The sequence below is a fragment of the Schistocerca cancellata genome, chromosome 2, assembly GCF_023864275.1.
Source record: "Schistocerca cancellata isolate TAMUIC-IGC-003103 chromosome 2, iqSchCanc2.1, whole genome shotgun sequence".
NCBI lineage: Eukaryota > Metazoa > Arthropoda > Insecta > Orthoptera > Acrididae > Schistocerca > Schistocerca cancellata.
Window position 1 is genome coordinate 927,191,109 of NC_064627.1, and position 22,134 is coordinate 927,213,242.

General features: G+C 45.3%; 1 protein-coding gene across 1 annotated transcript in view; it reads left to right on the forward strand.

Annotated features, from left to right (window-relative positions):
* LOC126162875 (regulatory-associated protein of mTOR) overlaps positions 1-22,134 on the forward strand; it is a 307,137-nt gene that overhangs the window by 80,670 nt on the left and 204,333 nt on the right. The window contains exons 6-7 of the mRNA XM_049919663.1: positions 4,906-4,965; positions 5,040-5,140. Coding sequence (XP_049775620.1) covers positions 4,906-4,965; positions 5,040-5,140 — 161 coding nt within the window. The remainder of the gene's footprint in view (positions 1-4,905; positions 4,966-5,039; positions 5,141-22,134) is intronic.

Below are 22,134 nucleotides of genomic sequence, written 5' to 3' on the forward strand. Positions count from 1 at the left end.
TCTCTATGGATACCAGACAACTGCAGGTGGACCTGGTGTTACCTCAAATGGCACTCTCTACACTGACCCATATATGGTTGCCAAACATTTTGCTCTGCACTATGCACAAACCTGTGTGTGAGAATTATCAACCACCCTGACGTGTCCTAAAATTTGGAGCGAAAGATATTCCCTTTTACTATATGCCACCTGGTGCCATATAATGCTCCATTCAGTGTGTGGGAAATCTTCAGGGTCCTAGCCCACTGCCTTGATACAGCCTCCGGGCCAGACCGCATCAAAAACCAAATGCTCAAGCTCCTACAGGTGGATTGTCAGCATTGTATCCTTGCCATCTTTAACTGCATCTGGAGCGAGAGTGAGCCCCATCACAATGGCGAGAAAGCATCATTGTCCCAGTACTGAAACCGGGCAATCACCCTTTAGTGATGGACAGTTACTGCCCAATAAGTCTCACCAATATTTCCTGTAAGTTGCTTGACTGCGTGGTGAGCCAGCGGCTGTGTTGGCTCCTTGAGTCTCGGCGTCTTCTGGCTCCATCACTGGGTGGTTTTCACCTAGGTCGTTCCACTACTGATAATCTGGTTTACCTGGAGTCTGCCGTCCGAACAGTTTTTGCCCTACATCAACACCTTATAGCCCTTTTTTTTTGAACTGTAAAAGGTTTGTGACACAACATGGTGTTACCACTTCCTTGCTACCTTACACGAGTGGGGTCTCTTGGGCCAGCTTCCGATTTTCATCCAGAACTTCCTGTCGCACCATATGTTCCAGGCTCTCCTGTATCCAAGAGAATGGGGTCCCACAGGGCTCTGTACTGAGTGTTCCACTCTTTCTAGTAGCCATCAATAGTATAGCAGCAGATGTGGGATCCTCACTATCACCCTTCTCGTTTGCTGATGACTTTTTCCTCTATTATTGCTCCTCTAGTGTGAGTGTCACTGATCATTGACTGCAAGGTGCTTATGAAATGCGCAGGCAAGTGGGTTATGTCATGCACTTCTGTTGATGTCGTATCATTCACCCACAACCAGAACTTTACGTCTACAACCAACTACTCAATGTGGTGGAGGATTATCACTTTTTAGGACTGGTTTTCAGTTCTTGGTTGATGAGGATTCCCTACCTTCGCCAGATTCAGCGAAAGTTCTGCTGCACTGTAATACACTTTATTGCCTGAGTAACACCAGCTGGGGTGCAGATCGCACTACCCTTCTGCAACTGTACAAAGCCCTGATACAATCCCACCTTGATTATGGGGTCTGGCATACGATTTGGCATCGCCCTCAGCATTGTGGATACTGGATCCGACACGCCACTGTGGGGTTTGACTTGCGACAGGAGCTTCATTGTGGATCACGTGCCAACAACAGTTTGTCAGTTATGCTACCCACATTCGCAGCTCCCCAAAGCATCCAAATTACTGTCTCCCCTTTCCAAACACTGTAATCCGTCTCCCACAACAATGGTCCCAACCAGGAATTATGATGACAATCTACAAATTGTTTCTCCTGTCTGAACTTCAGTTGTTTCCTCTTTCACCTCTCCTCTGGACCCACTTCTGCACATCTCCCATGGTACATCCCTCAGCCACAGCTTCATCCTGACCTATTACAAGGTCCAAAAGACTCGGTTCATCCAGAGGCCCTCTGCCGCCAATTTTTCTCCATCCATGGTGCATCCCGGAATTCAAAAGTAGTCTACACTGATGGTTTGATGGATTCTGGCCATGTAGGCTTTGCGTATACTCATGCGGAACATACTGAACTGCTCTCCTTGTTGGATGGCTGTAGTGTTTTCACTGTGCAGTTGGTAGCCATCTCTCATGGTCTTGAGCATATCTGGTTCCTACACTGGTGGGTACTTTTCCACCTGCAGCAACTCTTCGCGAGCAGTTTAAAAACTGTAGACCAGTGCTACCTTCACCATCCCTTGGTCATTGCTATCAAAGATTCTCTGTATGTCCTTGAACTGTGTGGATGCTCAGTGACCTTTGTATGGACCCCCAGGCCATGTCGTGATCCCAAGAAATGAACTCACTGATACCTTTTTGAGATCAATATTTCAGAAACAAATGTCTGATTGGTATTACGCTGTCAAGGTTTAGGTGCCTGGAGTATGGAATAGCTCACTCTGACTTCACCAAACAAATGATGGGTGATAAAGGAGACTACAGACATGTGTAGGTCCGCCATTCAGGCCTCTTGCAAGGACTCTACTGTCCTTATCCGGCTTCTCATCGGTCATAATTGGATGGCTCATGGTCGTCTTCTCTGTAGCAAGGACCCACCCCACTGTTATTGTGGTTCCCGTTTGACGGTGGTCCATGGGCCACATTTTGCTGAACAGTCCCAACCTACCTGCCCTGTGGCAGTCTCTTATCTCCCTGACTAGCTACCCCTGGTGTTAGGAGACTATGCTCCAGCAACTGACTTAGTAGTATGTTTTATTCATGAAGTGGGCTTTTATCACTCTCTTTAAGGGAGGGCCCCTTGACCTTATCGGCCCATTGGGGGGTTGGCAGAACACTCTGTTGCCTCCTTTGCCCAAACCAGTGCAGATGTCTGTGATTGGTGGTCCAGCCTGATTCTCACTCTGAGTAGAATTCCTCTGGTAAGTGGCAGAGGCTGAGGGGATATATTTCCCCTTATTGTACTCTGCTTTCAGGTTGCTCCCTAGATGAGGCACGTTGCTTGCCTTACTTCCCTTGTCTCCCTCTCTTCTTTTTGTGCATTACCTCAGCTTCACTGACATTGGTAGACCTTTAGGTTTTCTTCCCCTGGGTTTTGCATGGTAGGCTATCTCTGATCTATAGTCATATAGACACATCTGTTCGAGGAAAAGGGGACTGATGACCTAATAGTTTGGTCCCTTTATCCAACCAACCAATCTGTGACACATAACATCTTGCTCTGACAGGAGGACCCTCCATTGTGTGGTGCTTGTGGCATGCAGATCACAGTGGGCCACATTTTCGTTGACTGTGTTTGATATTCAGACAAGAGGACAGAAGCTAATTTACTACAGATTTGCCCTTATTTTAACTGACAGTCATATGAATGTTGTTCAGCGTTGAAGGTTCTGTGAAATACCCAAATTGTTCCCTAAAATTTTAGGGAGAATTTTTTAATGTGTTGTCTGGGTGGCTGGCTCATCCATGTTTGTTCCCGGTGATGAGCCAGAAACATACCCCTGTGTAATTATTTTATATTTCCTCTTGTATTACTTATGCTCTGATTTTTATGCTATCTTAGCAGTTGTGAGCTAGTGTGATTGTGCAGGCGACTGTGGATGGGATTTAGGGAGACGGAGTGCAGTTTTGTGTCATATTGCTTCTTGCTTTCTTTTGATATTTTAACCACATATGTTTCCATTACTTTTTGTAACCTTGCCATTGCGAACTCCTAGGAAAAAAGAAGAAGGAAAAAAAAAACATCTCCCCCCCCCCCCCCCCCCACACACACACAATTTTGAAGATAAGATATGTGAAGGCAGGGTTATTGAGTATTTACGTTTAGAAGGTTGTGGTGAAGAGATGGCTTGCATCCAGAGAGAGTTATTTTTAAGAATTGGGAGTCTGGGCATGATTAAAGTCACAAGCAGTTGTGGAAGCACTTGGGTTTCATATCATCACATCCTATCAGCTCATAAGCCTCTGTTGGGTTGATATTGAGAGTAATTCTTGTGCATTTCTCTTTCCATTTTTTTCCTCTGTTTTGAAAGTGTGTAAGTATCTCACATTGTGTGCGATTGTTGCTTTGCTGTCATCTTTCATTCTGATAAATACACAGTTTTTTGTCTTTATTTGCTCAAAATTTTGTGGGCATGAATAGAATAGATTAAGGTTTGTATTTCCTAGAAAATTGTTTTTATTTAACTTGGCTTTTGTGGTATTATTTGGATTCATCAATAGTAAATTGGATAGAGAATGGAGAAATACATGCACAGAAGAAGGGTAAAATGAAGACTGAAAAATTAATATTGAAATTAAAAAATGAATTTTCACTATGCACACTGTTCCTAAATTCTACTTGGACACATGTAGAGTGTGTGGAAGATACTGGGTAGATAATGATTTGAATATGGTCCAGTGTCCACGGATGTACAATATCTAGTCTACAATAACTAAGAACTCCACTTTCTCCATGTCTGTTGGGTGAAAGAGCAATAGCTCTTTGCTTTAAGTCTGGTAGTTATTGCTTTTATAAAGAGATATCTAACATGGTAATAACACCCAGTGCTAAGGTGTACGTGCAACATATCCATGTGTTGTATTATGCTGTATATCTTCTTCCACTAAAGCTATTATCCCATTCCAGTCCATTGACACCTGTTGATGTTCGGTGTTTTTATTGCATTAGGTTATTGTCTACAAAGATAATAATTAGTAGAGATAAAATAACTGATGGCCACTCTTTGAACCAATAGACATTGTAGACTGGTCTCAGTAAAGGAAACTTAATATTAAATGTAGCAATTGCTTCATGTTACTATGCATCGTGTTACAAGTGACTGTTGGTCCCCTTATTTTGAAGAAATGTTTTGAACTGCATCTCTCTGTGAAAAGTTTAAATGCATTGAATTTATACCTGCACACAATAATGTGATTTACATTAATAATAATATGAAACATGAGCTGCAGTGATTCCTGCAGGATTAGTAGTATCAAGAAACTTAAATAATGTGAAGGATACCGTAGAAGTGTTCTGACATCTTTAACCACAAACAGAAGGCATTCTACTACAGATGTACATCATAATTAGTCAGTTCATGCTTAAGGTTCTTAAAGCAATAATAATAATAATAATAATAATAATAATAATAATAATAATAATTTCTTTTCATTAAGTGTGGAAAAAGTTGTGTGTTGACAGTAACATCATAGATGTTTCATTTCTGTTTCAGGTTTGTCATACAAAACTCTTCTAAATTGGTGTCAAAACTTTCCTTGGATATAATTGACAAGTGAGTAGCTCATGGTTTGTCATTTTTGCTGGTAAAATTTTTTTCCCTGGTAGTAATCACAAAAAAATCTTTAGAATTCCAGGCCAGCTGAATGATCGCAGAACCATGCTTGGAGAGTTAAACTGGATCTTCACAGCTATTACTGACACAATTGCGTGGAATACATTACCACGAGGTGATGTTTGGCTTTTATTTCCACATTTATTTTATTTCCCCTTCTTTTTGTTATTATTATTATTATTATTATTATTATTGCCTTCATAACCAGCCATACATAGTTTATACATATTAACAATAATTTAAGGAGTAAAAGTAACAACTCACCAAGTCATAAAGGCATGGCATTGTCAAAAGGGGCATAATCAAGACTGAAAACTTCACTAGTTTTAGGGTGATTCTTTTTTTGAGCTATGTGTTGTTACCTGTACTCCTTGCATTATTTAAGTTCCACCAGGACTTTCCATCCATACTTATTAACAAAAGTCAGAGTTTAGCACTATCTATCCATGTGTGTGTGTGTGTGTGTGTGTGTGTGTGTGTGTGTGTCTGGGCGCGCGCGCGCCCACACACACACACACACACACACACACACACACACACACACACGAGCAACACTACTTCTGTTATAGAAGTTAATTATATTTTTAGTGTTCAGTAACATGGTTTTATATATATATATATATATATATCGAGAGAGAGAGAGAGAGAGAGAGAGAGAGAGAGAGGGAAACATTCCACGTGGGAAAAATATATCTAAAAAGAAAGATGATGAGACTTACCAAACAAAAGCGCTGGCAGGTCGATAGACACACAAACAAACACAAACATACACACAAAATTCTAGCTTTCACAACCAATGGTTGCCTCGTCAGGAAAGAGGGAAGGAGAGTGAAAGACAAAAGGATTTGGGTTTTAAGGGAGAGGGTAAGGAGTCATTTCAATCCCGGGAGCGGAAAGACTTACCTTAGGGGGAAAAAAGGACAGGTATACACTCGCGCGCGCCCACACACACACACACACACACACACACACACACACACACACACACACACACACACACACACATATCCATCCACACATATACATGTGTATATGTGTGGATGGATATGTGTGTGTGTGCAAGTGTATATATGTCTGCTTGTGTCTGTATCTGTGTGGATGGATATGTGTGTGTGTGAGCGAGTGTATACCCGTCCTTTTTCCCCCCTAAGGTAAGTCTTTCCGCTCCCGGGATTGGAATGATTCCTTACCCTCTCCCTTAAAACCCACATCCTTTTGTCTTTCCCTCTCCTTCCCTCTTTCCTGACGAAGCAACCGCTGGTTGCAAAAGCTAGAATTTTGTGTGTATGTTTGTGTTTGTTTGTGTGTGTATCGACGTGCCAGAGCTTTCGTTTGGTAAGTCACATCATCTTAAAGATATATATATATATATATATATATATATATATATATATATAGAAACAATAATTTGAGGTGTAAAATGGTTGAAAAATAAAATACCAAAATCAGATGTATCTTTACTATCTGGGTCAAAATTGATATATTGCCATAAATTGGGAATGAAATTTCTTCTGGACACTGGTAAATGTTCCTGCTAAACAAATCTACATACTTAAGTTTAGGAGTACCAGCCTTGCAGGCAGCGAAGACAAACAAGACTTCCAATTTCACTTACTTCCAAACAAGTCACTTTGCCAGTAGATTTTCTTGTCGAAGCTGACCCCGCAGTGGACAATACAGTTGAGCTAGAATCTTTTTACACTTTGAATTTACAATTCATAAAACAGCAAAACAACTAAAATGCAACTTGCACAAGTGTTCTTTCAGGCAACTGCCTGTAACAGATTTGGGTTTCAACCTAGCAGCCAGTGGAGTCAAAGAAGCTGAAGATTATGTTGTGGCCAACACCAGCAAGGAAGTGATGCCTGACACTGCACCTAATGCTTGCTGTGGTCTTCTAGTAACTTGCAAGGCCATCCCAACTGAAGGTCACACCTGAAACAGTAGCTTCACAGCTGCTCATCACCACATCCTCTTGTACATTTGGCGTTCGCTACCAGTACATATCGAGGCTTCTTCTTTGCAGATGGTCACAACAGTGTGGGTCCACTAGCTCAGATGGCACCCAATGTGGATCCAAGATCTCTGCTTGACATAGGTCTGTGGTGTATCCCATGGCCTCAAACCTTGGAATTCTGTGGCATCACAGATATCAACTTTGCCTATGCCATCCTGCTCAATGGCCACCAATTTCTCCTCCAGTAACGAATCCTCCAGTTCCAGGGTAACCTACACAACTGACATTGAGTACTGTCTATCAATGTCTTTTCGTAGCAATGTAGATGGACATAGATCCACTTTCTTTGAAGGTGGCAACTTCACTACACCCTACAAACCCCACACCACCGAGGTTCACCGCCAGCAGTCACTGATGGGTTGCTGGGAGGGGGGAGAGGGGGGGGGGAGTTTGATAGGATGTACTGGCACTGTACAATGTTACCATGGAAACCAAGTAGGTGTCACAACTTTACTATTGACCACTGTATTGGCACCAATCAGGGCACTGATCCTCATGTGTGTCCTCAGGCATTATCACGTCAGACTCTGGCTAATAAGTTTGCAGAGGGGTGGTTTGTCTCCCTTCTCTCTGTTTGTTGATGTTGTCAGTGTAGTGTGTGGTGCGAGTGTGATTATATGGATATGGTGATATTCTGGTGGACTGTGTTTGTAATAGATGGAACTTTGATATGGCGTGGGATGGAATTTGCTGGAATATGGACTTACGGTAGCTTGCAGTGTTTCTGAATCGTATCTTGTACTCACATCTCTTCTTGTGAATAAATTGTTAGGAGAGTTTTGTATAAATAAGTTAATGCAGACTGTTCAGTATTTGTAAACATAAACTGGCAATCCCCACACCATATTCAGCAATGCTGTCAGTGTCCAGACGTGTCTCACCTGACATAGTTCAAGCGTCCAAATATCTAAGCAATAGAAATATATAAGTTTTACAGATTACCTACAAGCAATATCCTTAACATACTAATTGCAGTTGCTTCACTACCATGCCAGTATTGTGAAATGTGCCATGTGTTTAAGCTTACTGGCAAATTAAAACCTTGCACTGGACAGGACTTGAAACCAGAACCTTTTCTCTTCATGAGAAGTGAGTCACATTTGGATACCTCAGTTGGTTGAGCAGTAGCTCTCAAAAGACAACGGTTATGGATTTGAGTCTTAGTTTGGCACTCAGTTTTAATCTTCCAATTTTAGTATTAGTGTTTTAACCTTTTTCTGTTACCTCCCACTAACATAATAATCATCATATATTACTTTTTCAACATCCTGCATAGCAGGTTTGATTTTAACAGGGAAGCAAGAACAGCTTAAGTCTAACCCACCACTGCCCACACCAAAACTGGGATTATTGTGCAGTATCACTCCCTATACATCTAGTAAAGCCAACCAATGCCCTTGAATAGTGCAAGGAGTCCCTTTACCAGTTTTTTGTTAGACACAATTTCTTCAGGTCTAGTTGTCCTGAAGATTCTGTATCTTTTGCTCTCCATTTCCATGCATTCGAAGATTAGGTGTGATGCAGTTTTTTCACCATCATCACAGATCCTACATTTAGGGTCTTCTTCCGTTATACCCATTGTGTGTAGGTGTTTTTTGAAATTCCCATGCCCTGTCATGAGTTTGATCTCTTTTTCTGTTCAATACCAAGATTATAGAGCTTCTTTTAAAACATGGGTTGGGCATCATTACCTTACCATGTTTTTGTTTATGGACCTTGGTCCGATATTCTACATACTGTTTCCTAAGCCAGTTCCGTAGTTCTAGTTTGAGCATAGCCTTAGTGATTGTCAGGACAGGTTCCGATCCAAGAAATGGAGTCATTACCACCATCCTAGCCAATATGTCGGCTTGTTCATTGCCACAGATCCCTGAATGGCCAGGGACCCACACTAGGTTTATCCTATTGCTTCCCCCTAGCTCCACCAGAGCCCTGTGGCATTCTGCAACAATCTTAGATCTTGTTGCAGTAGCTGCCAATGATTTCAGGGCTACCTGGCTGTCTGAATAGATGTTGATGCTATGGTCATTGTAGCACCTATGCATATTCTCCTCCACACATGCCGTGATTGCCATAATTTCAACTTGGAATACAGAGACCAGTTTTCCTAGAGAGATGAGTCTTAGCTAAAACCCGTACACCCCTGCTCCAACTCCTTGGTCTGATTTCGACTCATCGGTGAACCAAGTGATGTCTGCTGTACAGTGTTGAACTGTTTTTTCCTCACTGCTCCCTGCTTCCAATTATTATATTGTAAGGCTTGTTGAAGCAATTGGGAGTTATTATATAGTCGGCAGGCATTTTCCCAGCCATTCCTATATTTACCTCACTCACTATGTTAGTGTCTGATTCTGGATATCCAAATGAGACCCAGTTTTTGCCAGCTTTAGGTCTGTATGCCCCAGCTGTTGCCTCCTCCTTGATCCAAAGGTGTAGTAGAGGTATGTCCAGCATGGCTTCCATTCCAGCAGTGCTGCTAATTCCATCTGTTATGGCTAAGCAGGCCAGTCTCTGCACCTTAGTAAGCTCCTTAGCTGCAACCCGCTGTTCTACCTTCTTCCACCACACTACGGCCCCGTAGGAAATCCTAGGTCTAACCACTGTGGTGTATATCCAGTGCATACCCCTGGGGCTTAGGCCCCAGTTTTTGCCACAAGCCCTTCTGGTACTCACTAGAGTACTTTTTGCCTCGGAGCAGATGCTCTTAATGTGAGGGGTCCACATTAGTTTCTCACCTAAGGTTACCCCTAGGTATTTTACTATCCCCTTCGCAGGTAGAGTTTCATTGAAGAGCCTTAGATTCGAACTTTGTATATGGCACCACACCAGTCTTCTTAGGATTAACCCTCAGATCCAGTTTTATGCACCAATTTTGCACAATGCCCAATCGTCCTTGTACCGTATTTATAACTATGTCAGTAAATTTGCCAAGTATTACTATGACAAGATCATCTGCATATCCTTGGCAGAAGCATTGTGTGGAATTTAGTTCCTCAATCAGTTGGTTCACCATTAGATTCCACAATATAGGGGACAGAACTCCTCCTTGTGGGCAGCCTCTAGTGGTGTTAATTACCATCTTTTCATTCATGATGGTAGTCTCTACCTTTCTTCCACTAAGCATGGTCCTGGTTCACCTACATATAATGGTCCCTAGGTCATGCACCTCTGCTTCCCTTACCATGGAATCGAATGTCATTTTACTGAAGGCCCCCTTGATATCCAGGAAGATGCAGAGGGCTATTTCTTGGAAGTGAAGTGTTTTCTCCACCCTCCCAATGAGTTGGTGGAGAGCTGTCTCACAAGATTTACCTGGTTGATATGTGTGTTGGTTTGAATGTAGAAGGGCCTAATTAGCCTCCTCTCCCCAATGTACACATTAAGCAGTTTTCCAATGTTTCGAGAATGAAGGAGGACAGACTGATTGGTCTCATATCCTTGGCCTTGGTATGATCAGTTCTTGAATGAAGACAACCTTTACTGCCCTCCAAGCACTGGGAGGCTAACCCTGAATAAACTGCATAGGACTCTTATGAGCTTCTCTCCTGCCTGTTGCAGAAGAGCTGGAAAAATTCCATCTGGGGCAGGTGACTTGAATGGTTGGAATGTTCCCACCGCCCATTGGATTTTATTAAAGTCCACACACTCCTTGGCCGATTCCCAGTCTTCTCTTCGAGTGCCTGTGAACCATTGTCTCTCCAGTATCACATTCTGGTCTACATATTGAGGAAAGTGAGTTTCGAGGAGCAGTTCCAGTGTCTCATGTGCTGTCTTTGTATATTCCCCATCCTCCTTCCTCAATGTACCTCCTGGATTGGTTGGTACTCTAGTGAGAATTCTGTGAAGTCTGGCTTGAGCAGCTGTGCTCTCCACTTCCTCACAGAATGCCTTCTTTGCTTGTCTGATTGCAAGGTTGTAATTGACAAGGGCCTCATGATATTTAGCCCATTGTACTTTGCTTCTTGCAATGTAACAGCCTCTGCTACTTCCTAAATTTCTTATCAAGGATTTAATTTCCAATAAGCCTGCGTCAAGGTCCCTCCCATATGTCTCCCAGTCTGTTTTCCTGGTATTCCTATAGGTCATGGTGTAGTAGCCACCAGAAAGATCGCGGGAGGCGCACATTGGCACGGCACGTCACGGACGGTAGTTGCCGCCAGTAGAGTCCCGTCCACCAGAGGGCACGCGAGAATTCGGACGCGACCTCTGCCGGCGTAACAACAAGAACAACAACAACAACTCCGGCAGGACAGGCCGTGCGCAGTCAGTCAACATCGGGCATGCCTAGGACACAGTCCCGGTCTACGCTAAGTGAAGTGCGACGTAACGTGAACAGTGTTACTACACAATTGGCGACGAGTAGGGTCGTTCTTTCGCGTGTTGCGTCGTTGTTCCGGTTTCGCAGTTTCTCCACAGCATGGAGGATTTGGTGCGGGTTTTGGTTGCACAGCAGACGGAGCTCATGGCCACCATGAAACAAGTGCTTCCGGCATTGCTCTCCATGCCGTCTGCTCTGGCGCAGTTCCCTCCTCCCTTTCCCCCGTATGACGAGACGGCGGAGGATTGGGACGCATATGAACATCGCCTTCGGCAACATTTCCAGGCGTTTCATGTTGCCGATGCGGAGGTATGTCGTGCTCTCTTCTTGTCTTGGATATCTCCCTCGCTGTATCAAGTTTTGCGGCAGCTAGCGCCGTTGCAGGAACCCTCGTCCTTGTCGTTTGACGCATTGTGTTCATTGCTGTCTTCATATTATCGCCGCCGCACGCATGTTGTGGCGGCTAGGGTCGAGTTCTATCAATGCAAGAAACAGCCCCATCAGTCTTACCGGGCGTGGGCCGCTACCCTGCACGGTCTTAGTCGCAAGTGTCATTTTGTCACGGAGCAGTCGCGGGAGTCGTATGCCCATGTTATGGTCCGCGACGTCATTGTTCGTTCGGCCCCTGATCGGGAGGTCCGGCAACGGGCCCTGCAGTTAGAAGACCCTTCCCTCGAGGAAGTCCTGACCATTGCTCAATCGTATGAAGTCTCTCACGCTGCAGGTCAACAGCTGGAGGCGTGGTGCGATGTCGCGGAGGTTCAGGGCGGCGCGGCCGCGTCCACTTTGTCCGGGGTGGACGACGTGCGAGCGGTACAATCCGGCCGTTACGGCCGCTCCCGCGCGGCGCGTAAACAGAATTCTGGCCGCCGGCCCCTGTTGCCGTCCTGTGCGTCATGCTATCTACATCACGATCGGTCAAAGTGCCCCCAGCGTTGGGCCGTTTGTCGCAAATGTCATAAAAACGGTCACATTGCTAAAGTTTGCCGCTCGGCCTCAAAGGAATCGAAGGAAGCAAGTCCAGAGGACATGGACGTTGACATTCAGGAAGTTTCATCGGGTCAGGCTCCCGACGCATCGGCACGCAAACTCTTTATCGAGGTGTCGGTTCGGTCGCGCCGGTTACAACTGCAAGTAGATACGGGCGCGGCAGTTTCGTTGTTGACTGCACAAACGTATTCCGACCTTGGATCGCCCCCATTGGCGCCAGTTTACCGACGTCTACGCGGTTATGGTAAACAGTTCATTCCCCTCCTGGGTCAATTCACTACCGACGTGACTTACAAATCAGTCACTCGGCCTATTACTTTTATTGTTGTCAGTGATGCGAGCTCCGCTAACCTTTTTGGCATGGATGCCTTTCAAGCTTTCGGTTTTTCTATCGCTGACACCATACAGTTGGTCTCCGAAGACGTTCCCTATCACTCATTGGAATCTTTGATCTCAGACTTTCCAGATATTTTTGAGGAGGGCCTGGGACGTGTTTCAGATTTTGAAGCTCACTTAACGTTGAAGGCGTCGGCTCGCCCGCGTTTTCTACGCGCGAGGCAGATCCCCTTGGCTCTCCGCCCTCAGGTAAAGGAAGAGCTAGACCGGCTGACAGCCCTAGGGGTCGTTCTTCCCATTTCTTCCAGTGAGTGGGCTTCGCCCCTCGTTATTGTCAAGAAGCCCTCAGGAAAATTACGTCTTTGTGGCGATTTTAAGGCCACCATTAATTCCCAATTGGTGGTGGACACCTATCCTTTGCCTCGTGCTGATGAATTGTTCTCCGCCGTGGCGGGAGGCCACTATTTTTCGAAAATCGATCTGTCGGAGGCTTATCATCAGATACCACTTGATGAGGACTCCAAACAGCTGGCAGTCGTCAACACCCCGTTTGGCCTTTACGTCACGTCGACAATCCCTCATTGTATTAATTACCTGGATGACATAATTGTCACGGGCTGCAGCACGACAGACCACTTGCACAACCTTCGCTCCCTCTTTCTCAAGTTCAGGTCTGTGGGCTTGCGTTGCAACCTGCATAAGTCAACCTTCTTCCAACCGTCCATTGAGTATGTGGGCTACACCATATCTCGGCACGGCATCCAGCCACTAGGAAGTTTGGTCCAAGGTATCGTCAACCTTCCTCGGCCCACTTCGCTGAAGGAGTTACAAGCTTTTTTTAGGCAAGATAGCCTATTACCACCGGTTCATTCCCAGGGCTTCCACTATAGCCCACCCCCTGTACTGCCTTCTGCACAAGGGTGTTCCTTTTGATTGGTCGCCTGCATGCGAGCGAGCATTCACCTCGTTGAAGGGCCTCCTCACGTCAGCCCCTTGTTTGGCTGCTTTTGATCCCCATAAGCCGTTGGTCCTGTCTACGGATGCTTCGCAGTATGGGGTGGGGGCGGTCCTGGCCCATCGCGACGCAGATGGTTCCAAGCAACCACTGGCGTTTGCGTCGAAAACGCTTAGTCCCGCGCAGGCCCATTACTCCCAGGTGGAAAAAGAGGCTTTGGCCATTGTCTACGATGTTACCAAGTTTCACCCTTTCTTGTATGGCACGAAGTTTCAGTTAATCACTGACCATAAGCCGTTAATATCGTTATTTGGCCCCGCCTCTCAGATTCCGGATAGGGCGGCCCACAGACTACAGCGCTGGGCCTTGTTCCTCTCTAAGTACCATTATGACATTCGTTTTCGCCCTACAGGCCAGCATGCCAACGCCGACGCTCTTTCCCGTCTTCCGGTGGGCCCGGACCCTACATTTGATCGAGAGGAGATTATGTGTTTTCATTTGGATGTGGCGTCCCGCCAAGCGGTTGATGGCTTCCCGATCACTGGTTCTCGAGTCGCCAGGGAAACGGCGGCTGACCCGGTTCTCCGGCAAGTAGTTCGCCTCCTTCAGCAGGGGTGGTCATCCCGCCCTCCGGGCCGGGCCTCGGACCCTCTTCGTAATTATTTTCTTCTACGGGACCGTCTCTCGGTCTTGGAAGGAGTTCTCCTTCTGGCTACCGATGATACAGCCCCTCGCGTGGTTGTTCCTGCGAGTTTACGAAGGGAGGTCCTCAAGTTATTACATGCGGGGCACTGGGGTGTTTCCCGTACTAAAACCTTGGCTCGCAGACATGTGTACTGGCCCGGTATTGACAGAGAATTTGAGCACTTGGTGGCCGCCTGTTCCCAGTGTGCGAGCCAACAAGCCTCTCCCAGGGCAGCGTTCTCTTCATGGCTGCCGGCAACCCAGGCGTGGGAACGTGTTCACATCGATTTTGCGGGCCCGTTTCTCAATGGCTTTTGGCTCATTGTCATTGCTGCTTATTCCCGATTCCCATATGTGGTTCGCTGCTCCTCAACCACTTCAGAAGTTGCAATCCAGGCACTCGCAAAAATCTTTTCTGCGGAAGGTCTGCCAATCACCCTGGTCTCGGACAATGGACCGCAGTTTCTTTCGCAGGCCTTCCAGGATTTTTGTAGGCGCTTTGGTATTCGACACGTTTGCTCTCCCCCCTTCCATCCACAATCGAATGGGGAAGCTGAGCGCATGGTGCGCACCTTTAAGACGCAGATGAAAAGGTATGTGCACGAATTTCCAGCAGAGGAAGCATTGACGTTTTTCTTGATGGCATACCGGACCACACCAATGGGAGACCACAGCCCTGCAGAGCTTCTCCATGGGCATCAACCTAGGACTCTGCTGCACCTCCTCCAGCCTGGTCCTCGCCAGTCTTCACAAAACGGAGTACCTGGTTTTCCACTGGGTATGTCAGTCTGGGCCCGTGGGTTTGGTCGCAATCCACATTGGATACCGGCGGTGGTCCTGCACCGACATGGCCGCCGGCTCTATACCTTGCAGGCGGGGGACCGGGTGGTACGTCGTCACCAAAATCAGCTCCGTCCACGTTCGGACACCCACCCTCCGACCTCTCGGACACCGGCTTCCCCATTGCCGGCACCTGTATTGGTTTCACAGGGGACGTTACCTCCTCTCCCCGCTGTGACTCTGCGGCACTGCGATGGTTCTCAGCCTTGGCAGCCTCCAGTGGCTCCAGCACCGGCATCGCCGTCATTCGAGATGCCCCAGCGAGAGCCGGCCCCCCTAGCCGGCCCAGTTTCGCAGGGGGATAGTTCCCCTGTGGTCATCCCTTCCCCTTCGTCCCCGCCACTGGGTCTTGCCCCTCCTGAGGTGGAACAGGATCCAGAGTTCGACAGCTTGTCGCCCGTTCTGTCCCGGGCTCCGGTTGTGGGACGACGGGGGCCTCTTCGTGTGGGTCACTTACAGCCGTATTCGAAGGTTCCAGCTCGAGGGTTGGCAGATCCCCTCGACTCCAGCCATCCAATGGATGTGGAGGTCATCGCTCCTGCCCGACGCTCCACCTTCCGACGCCGTGGATCACAGTGGCTTCACCCCCCGAAGGAGGAGGAGTGTAGTAGCCACCAGAAAGATCGCTGGAGGCGCACATTGGCACGGCACGTCACGGACGGTAGTTGCCGCCAGTAGAGTCCCGTCCACCAGAGGGCACGCGAGAATTCGGACACGACCTCTGCCGGCGTAACAACAAGAACAACAACAACAACTCCGGCAGGACAGGCCGTGCGCAGTCAGTCAACATCGGGCATGCCTAGGACACGTCCCGGTCTATGCTAAGTGAAGTGCGACGTAACGTGAACAGTGTTACTACACATGGTCTGTCTGATTCCCATCTCAACCTTGAATTTAATGTACATGTAGTCCAATGAAGATGGCTCTAACACCACATGTCATTGTTTGACATTGCTGCCCATCATCATGGAACCAAAGGTTATGTCAATTACTTCTTCTCTTCTGCTATTCCTGACTGTAGGTTCATTGCCCCTATTCAGGACCTCCAAGTTGTTAGCTAAAAGAAATTAAAGAAGGTACTCACCTCTACTGTTGGTGTCCTTGCTGACCCACACTAGGTTGTGGGAATTGGCATCGTATCTCACCTGCAGTTGGTCACCTTGCCAATGGCAAGCCTCTACCAGTCTCCACACCTCCAAAGGTGGAGAAGAGCTGTCTTCGTAAGAAAGACATGCTGAGGCCAAAATAATTTCCATTGTGATACCTTCCTCACATTGCTGCATTTTAATGGTCACTAAGTCCCTGGAGCAGAAATCCATCATTGGCATCAAAGAAATTCCATTTCTTACATAGATGCATGTTCTGGAGTTTCTTAGGTTTCTAGCATAAATCAGCTTACCTCCAGTGCCACCGAGGCCTGATACACCCCCTTTATATAAAGAGGGTTTTTGTATCAGGGCCACATCCACTTCCTGCCTCCCCAGGCAGTGACTCAGGGCAGCACAGGCCCCTTTACTGTGCTGCAGATTAATCTGAAGTACCTCCAGTCTCTGTCTTGCTGCCATCTTTGAGAATCCTGACGGTGACCTGTGAGAACCCTAAAAACAATTTCAGGTCCTGCTTCCACATTGCCTTCAAGGATTTCTCTCCGACGTCCACCACCAGGGTTCGTCCTTCCGGTACAACCTTCTGGTTGATCACACTCCAGTCTCCTGTTGAGACATTTGGGTTCTGGGCCCCTATTTTCTCGAACAGAGTCTTAGGAGACACTTCCTTAAGGATCTTTGGTACCCATATTGACACCTTTGCTGTCTTAAGAAGCTCCGCTGGCGTCTTGACCAGCAGCTTCACATCTTCCCACGGGAATATTATGGGCACCTTGTCCTTAAGCCATTCCACAGTGTGCACCCCCCCCCTCCCCCCCCAGGACAAAAATGAGGGCACCATGGTCCAGATAGACCCTCCAGAAGTTGGGTCCTGGGCCAGTGTCCTCCCCAATCTTTTCAAAGAGGGCCATATGTACCAATTTCTCCTGCTGCCAGATGATGGCCACCAGTGGATAGCCTTCCTGGATAACTGCCATCCTAAAAACCAAGGCAGCATTACTATAGGTCTGTTTCCGTATTTCTTGCCTTGGTTTTTTCTGGACTCGCTTATCCAGGGAGGAGGGAGTCTTAGATTCCTCCCTTATCCTTTTGCTACCTGTCTTCGATGTTGTGGGGATCTGCGAATGCCCTTCAACCTGAGACAGTTTTTTTTTCTGGGGGTCTTAGGTTCAAGTCCCTTTAATTCCCTCCACTTGTCTTTAGGAAGCTATTCTTTCTTTCCTTTTTCCTCTGTTCCCTGAGTAGTTTCCTCCTCTGGGCCCCAGACAAGGCTTTGATCTTAATCTGGTCTAACTTCTCAGTTACAGTTCCCATTTGTGGCTCAGGTCTAGAACCTGATTCAGTAGTGGGAATGCCTTCCAATGGTCCTGACCCTGATGTTTGGATGTCTGAGGTCTCAATTTACCCCTCATTTTATTGGTCCCACGAGATTTGGGGATCTACACGGTCCGCACCAGGAATACCCCGCTCGGTGTAAGGCTACTTGCTCAGGGAGGTCAGCCGGTATCCCTGAGGCTCCATTTGCGACACATCTTCCCATGTGCCATGCACACCTCAGCACAGATTGCACCACACCTTGAGTTGGTAAAGGGAATTGGGTAGGAAAAGTAGTGGATAGGGAAGATGGGACGTTGTGGGCCACCCTTAGTCTGATCCGTCAGCTGAGGCCTTTCCGGCAGTAGGTCCTCCACCTTCGGCATAGCCCTCAGCATCACACGGATACACAAGCCTCTCCACCTGTACAGACAGTGCTTCGACAAGGAGTTGTCCCCTGGAGAGGTTCAAGTAACTTTATAACCTAAGCACTGATATTCTCTGGTGGCTGCTTCGGTCACAGACCACCAAAGTAGGGTTTTCCAGTGGGATGGTCATGAGAAGGATTTCTTCTTTCAGTTGATGTTGAGATTTTATTGTGTACAGAGGGGCATCAGACAGGATATTATTTTCAGATTTGAGGTATGACATAAGCACAAATTGGAAAAGGTTGGAGCAGAAAACCAGTTGTGACCTTTCCGCAGAAATAATCCTTGCAGTTATGTCAAATGATTTTGTGAAAGCTTGAGAAATCCAAATCTGAATTGTCGGTTGTGGATTTGTGCCCTGTTCCTAGGTGGCCACGGATGTTTGTCTCAAACCAGTGTTTACTGAACTTTATTTCTTTTGTGGTTATGGTTTGTTAGGATCAGGACCGTTTCTCACTGATTATGAGAATGGGAGAATGGTGAAACTAATTTAATTACAGAAAGGAGACAGGGGAGGCAGAGAATGGCGACGGGGGGGGGGGGGGGGGGGGGGGGGCATGGTGAGAATGGTTGAATAGGCTTAGTGATGAGAAGTGTATCACTCACAGTGCTGAGATAATATTCATAAGATAGCACTATCTAGCTAAAGTGATCGATTATAATTTTTTCTGCAGGTGAAAGTGCTTGAAACTTGTACAGTTGTGGTGAATAGAAATTGCATCATACTTAACATACTGTCACTGTTCATGGCCTGTGGCAGAAAACCAATTTTAATTCCTAGAAATGAACACTAAAACAGAACTGTCACGTTCTCATTTAATGTTTTCATGTACCATTATATTAGGATGTTGCGTAGATCGTAAGTTGGGTGCATGACACATTCTTAGCGGGGAAAGATGTAGCATGGCCAATGTGCTATCTACCTCTGCTCTGCAATGCATGCTATAACTGTTCTGTTCACTGACAATCAACAATTCTAACAGAATGCTCCAAATCAAAGCACCATTGCTGCTTCTGACTCTTGCTCTTTAAAATTTAGGTACTGAGAAAATTATCACTATTGATTGGTAATGTGATACTTATTGTGTTTGCATTATGTCATCCATAATGATCACTTAATGGACAAACTGCTTGTAACATAAAGCATGTGCTGGTGAGCAATCAAATAAGTAAAAACTATTGAGATGTGGAATTGTAAGCACTGGTTTGGCGGGTGAGGGCAAGTTGTGGCATGACAACTCGGCTGTCATGACAAACTACACGGTCGCCAGTGAGTGAGTGCCCAGTGACAGGTAATCAGTGGTTTTCCCTAGGCCTCAGGAGTTGGAGGATGTCTGTCAGCCTTGTGAAAGCCTGGTCTGTGTGTGAATAGGTCCTAAGATGGTATTGCTCACAACATGGCAGGATTTCAAAATTCTATAGTAATTCACAGTTTCATTGTAAAACCAATAACATCAGCACATTTAGAGCACAGAGATGAATGTTTTGGGACTTTAATATTATGAATACTATGAAAACTAAGAAAGTTAAGTAGTAAATTGAATGCATGATCTAAAAAAAAAAAAACAAAAAAGTTAATAACAGTTGAACGCTTGACAAACAAAATGTTGGATGATAGTCTAAGACGCTAGCTATCATTGCTGAAAGTCACACATTTATACAAATTTTATTTGTTGAACTGTCACATACTTTACACTTTGTTAGTTATTTAAATGTGTTGGATCATCGTATTCTCCACAGCTACGTGACAAATGACTGCAGCAAGGCTTTCCTTATACCTATCCCTACCTAACCATGTAACATGTCTTTAGATTATTACCTGATTTCTAATTTATTTAATCAAATGTTAATTCATCCTATATTAAAGACACTCATCATTTGAAAATGTTAATTTACATATAAGATTTGATAACACCACTAAATAGAAAGTAAAAACACACATCTATTGAGCAAGCCAACTTGATTGTTTTACATATTCTAAAAACTTTTTCTTTGTTATGTGCATGCATGAAATTCATGTTTTAATTGATTCTGCTTTTACTTTTTGATACAGAATAATGTGTGTGGCCTGAGGGTGACTGATATTTCATTTAACATATAGTTCATATTTGTAACATATATATATTTTGAATGATGGTCTATTGTCTATACTTTAAGTAAATTGTGAATTTTGGAGGGAAAATTGAGGACTTAAGAGCATGAGTGAGCAATCACTCCTGGGTTAGTCCGTGTGGGTTGTTCTTGAGGTGATCCATATTTGGTTACCCTAGCTTTCATGAAATCCTTGAGGTAACTGCTAGGATTATTTCTTCAGGAAGGTCACAACTCATTTTCTGCTCCATCTTTATCCAATTCATGCTTATGCTGTATCTGAAATGACCTAACTGTTGATGGAACATTAAACACTAACCTTTCTTCCTTTCTACGATCCCCTATCATAGTTGTATTTCTTGGAGAATCAAATCTGACAATAATATCATTCTGATGCTCTTCTGTGCATAATAAAACCCCAACATCAACCGAAAGAAGAGGTCCTTCTTATGACCTTCCCACTGGATAACCTTGCTATGGTTGTCTGATCGCAGCAGCCATCAGACAATATGAAGTGCTTAGTAGCAGAAAGTTACTTGAATATCATATATGGGATGTTGAAATTAAACAGCTCTTACCTGCTAGTTAGAATATTTAAAAAAGTAGTATGTGAGTATTGTGTCATTGGGAGGTATCAAAAAAGGTTAAATTGTTAATATGTTTAGCGGTGGAAAGAAGAGTGAGTACATATCAGAAAGGAGAGTGAGTACATATCATTAGATTAGCTGTGGTAACACACAACACTCAGAATGATTTTTCACACTGCAAGATTGAAACTGAGTGGTGAACACAGACTTGAATCCAAAATCTTTAGCCTTTTCTGGGCAAATTCTCAGTGAACTGATCTATCCAGGTATGACTCATTACTTGTGAAGAGCAAAGCCTCTGGTTTTGATTCCTGGTCCAGCACAAATTTTTAATTTTCCACTATGTTTCAGTGCAGGGGCACATTTCACAACATTGTTGTTGTAGTGAAGCAAGTGCAATTAATATGTCAAGGATATTGCTTGTAGGTATCCTGTACAGCTTGTACATTTTTGTTGCCTAAATATTTGGGTGCCTGTAATACGTCAGTTGAGACATTTTCAGATATAAATTGTGGTGTCACCGCCAGACACCACACTTGCTAGGTGGGAGCCTTTAAATCGGCCGCGGTCCGCTAGTATACGACGGACCCACGTGTCGCCGCTGTCAGTGATTGCAGACCGAGCGCCGCCACACGGCAGGTCTAGAGACACTTCCTAGCACTCGCCCCAGTTGTACAGCCGACTTTGCTAGCGATGGTTCACTAACAAATTACGCTCTCATTTGCCGAGACGATAGTTAGCATAGCCTTCAGCTACGTCATTTGCTACGACCTAGCAAGACGCCATGATCAATTGCTATTTATCTTGTGATGCATGTACCGTCAGACCGATGTTCACCAATTATGAATTAAAGTTAAGTATTCCATCAGCTACGTTCTTTGCTACTATAAATTCCCTTAACTGTTCCAGACCTCACGCCAGCCTGTGTGAGCTTAAACGCGTACCTTTCGGCTTCCTCGCATAGTGGCTTGGCTGTCGTGCCAAGTCACAACATAAATAACATTGCTATCTATGATGTGTGTATTACCATTGTATGTTTATAAATATTGAAGTCTGCATTAACTTACTTTTGGAAAAGGTGTTCTACACATTCTACTAACAGAGCTTGCTCACAGCAAGAGATATTAATACAAGATACTATTCATAAGCACTGCAAGTTATTGTAAGTCTGTATTCCAAGCAAAATTCCATCCAAGCCACAACAGCATTTCATCTGTTGCTAATAAGAGTTCACCAGAGAACACCATAACCAAATCTGGATGGGTTGGAATTTCCTGTGCAGGGGAACGGGTTGTTTGTGTTAGCCTCCTCCTCCTCCTCCTCCTCCTCCTCCTCCTCATCATCATCATCATCATTATCATCATCTTTTGTGACAGTGGTTAGATTGGATTGTGTTAAAATTGGACTGTGTAAAAACTGGGTCTTTGTACAGGCGCTGATTAC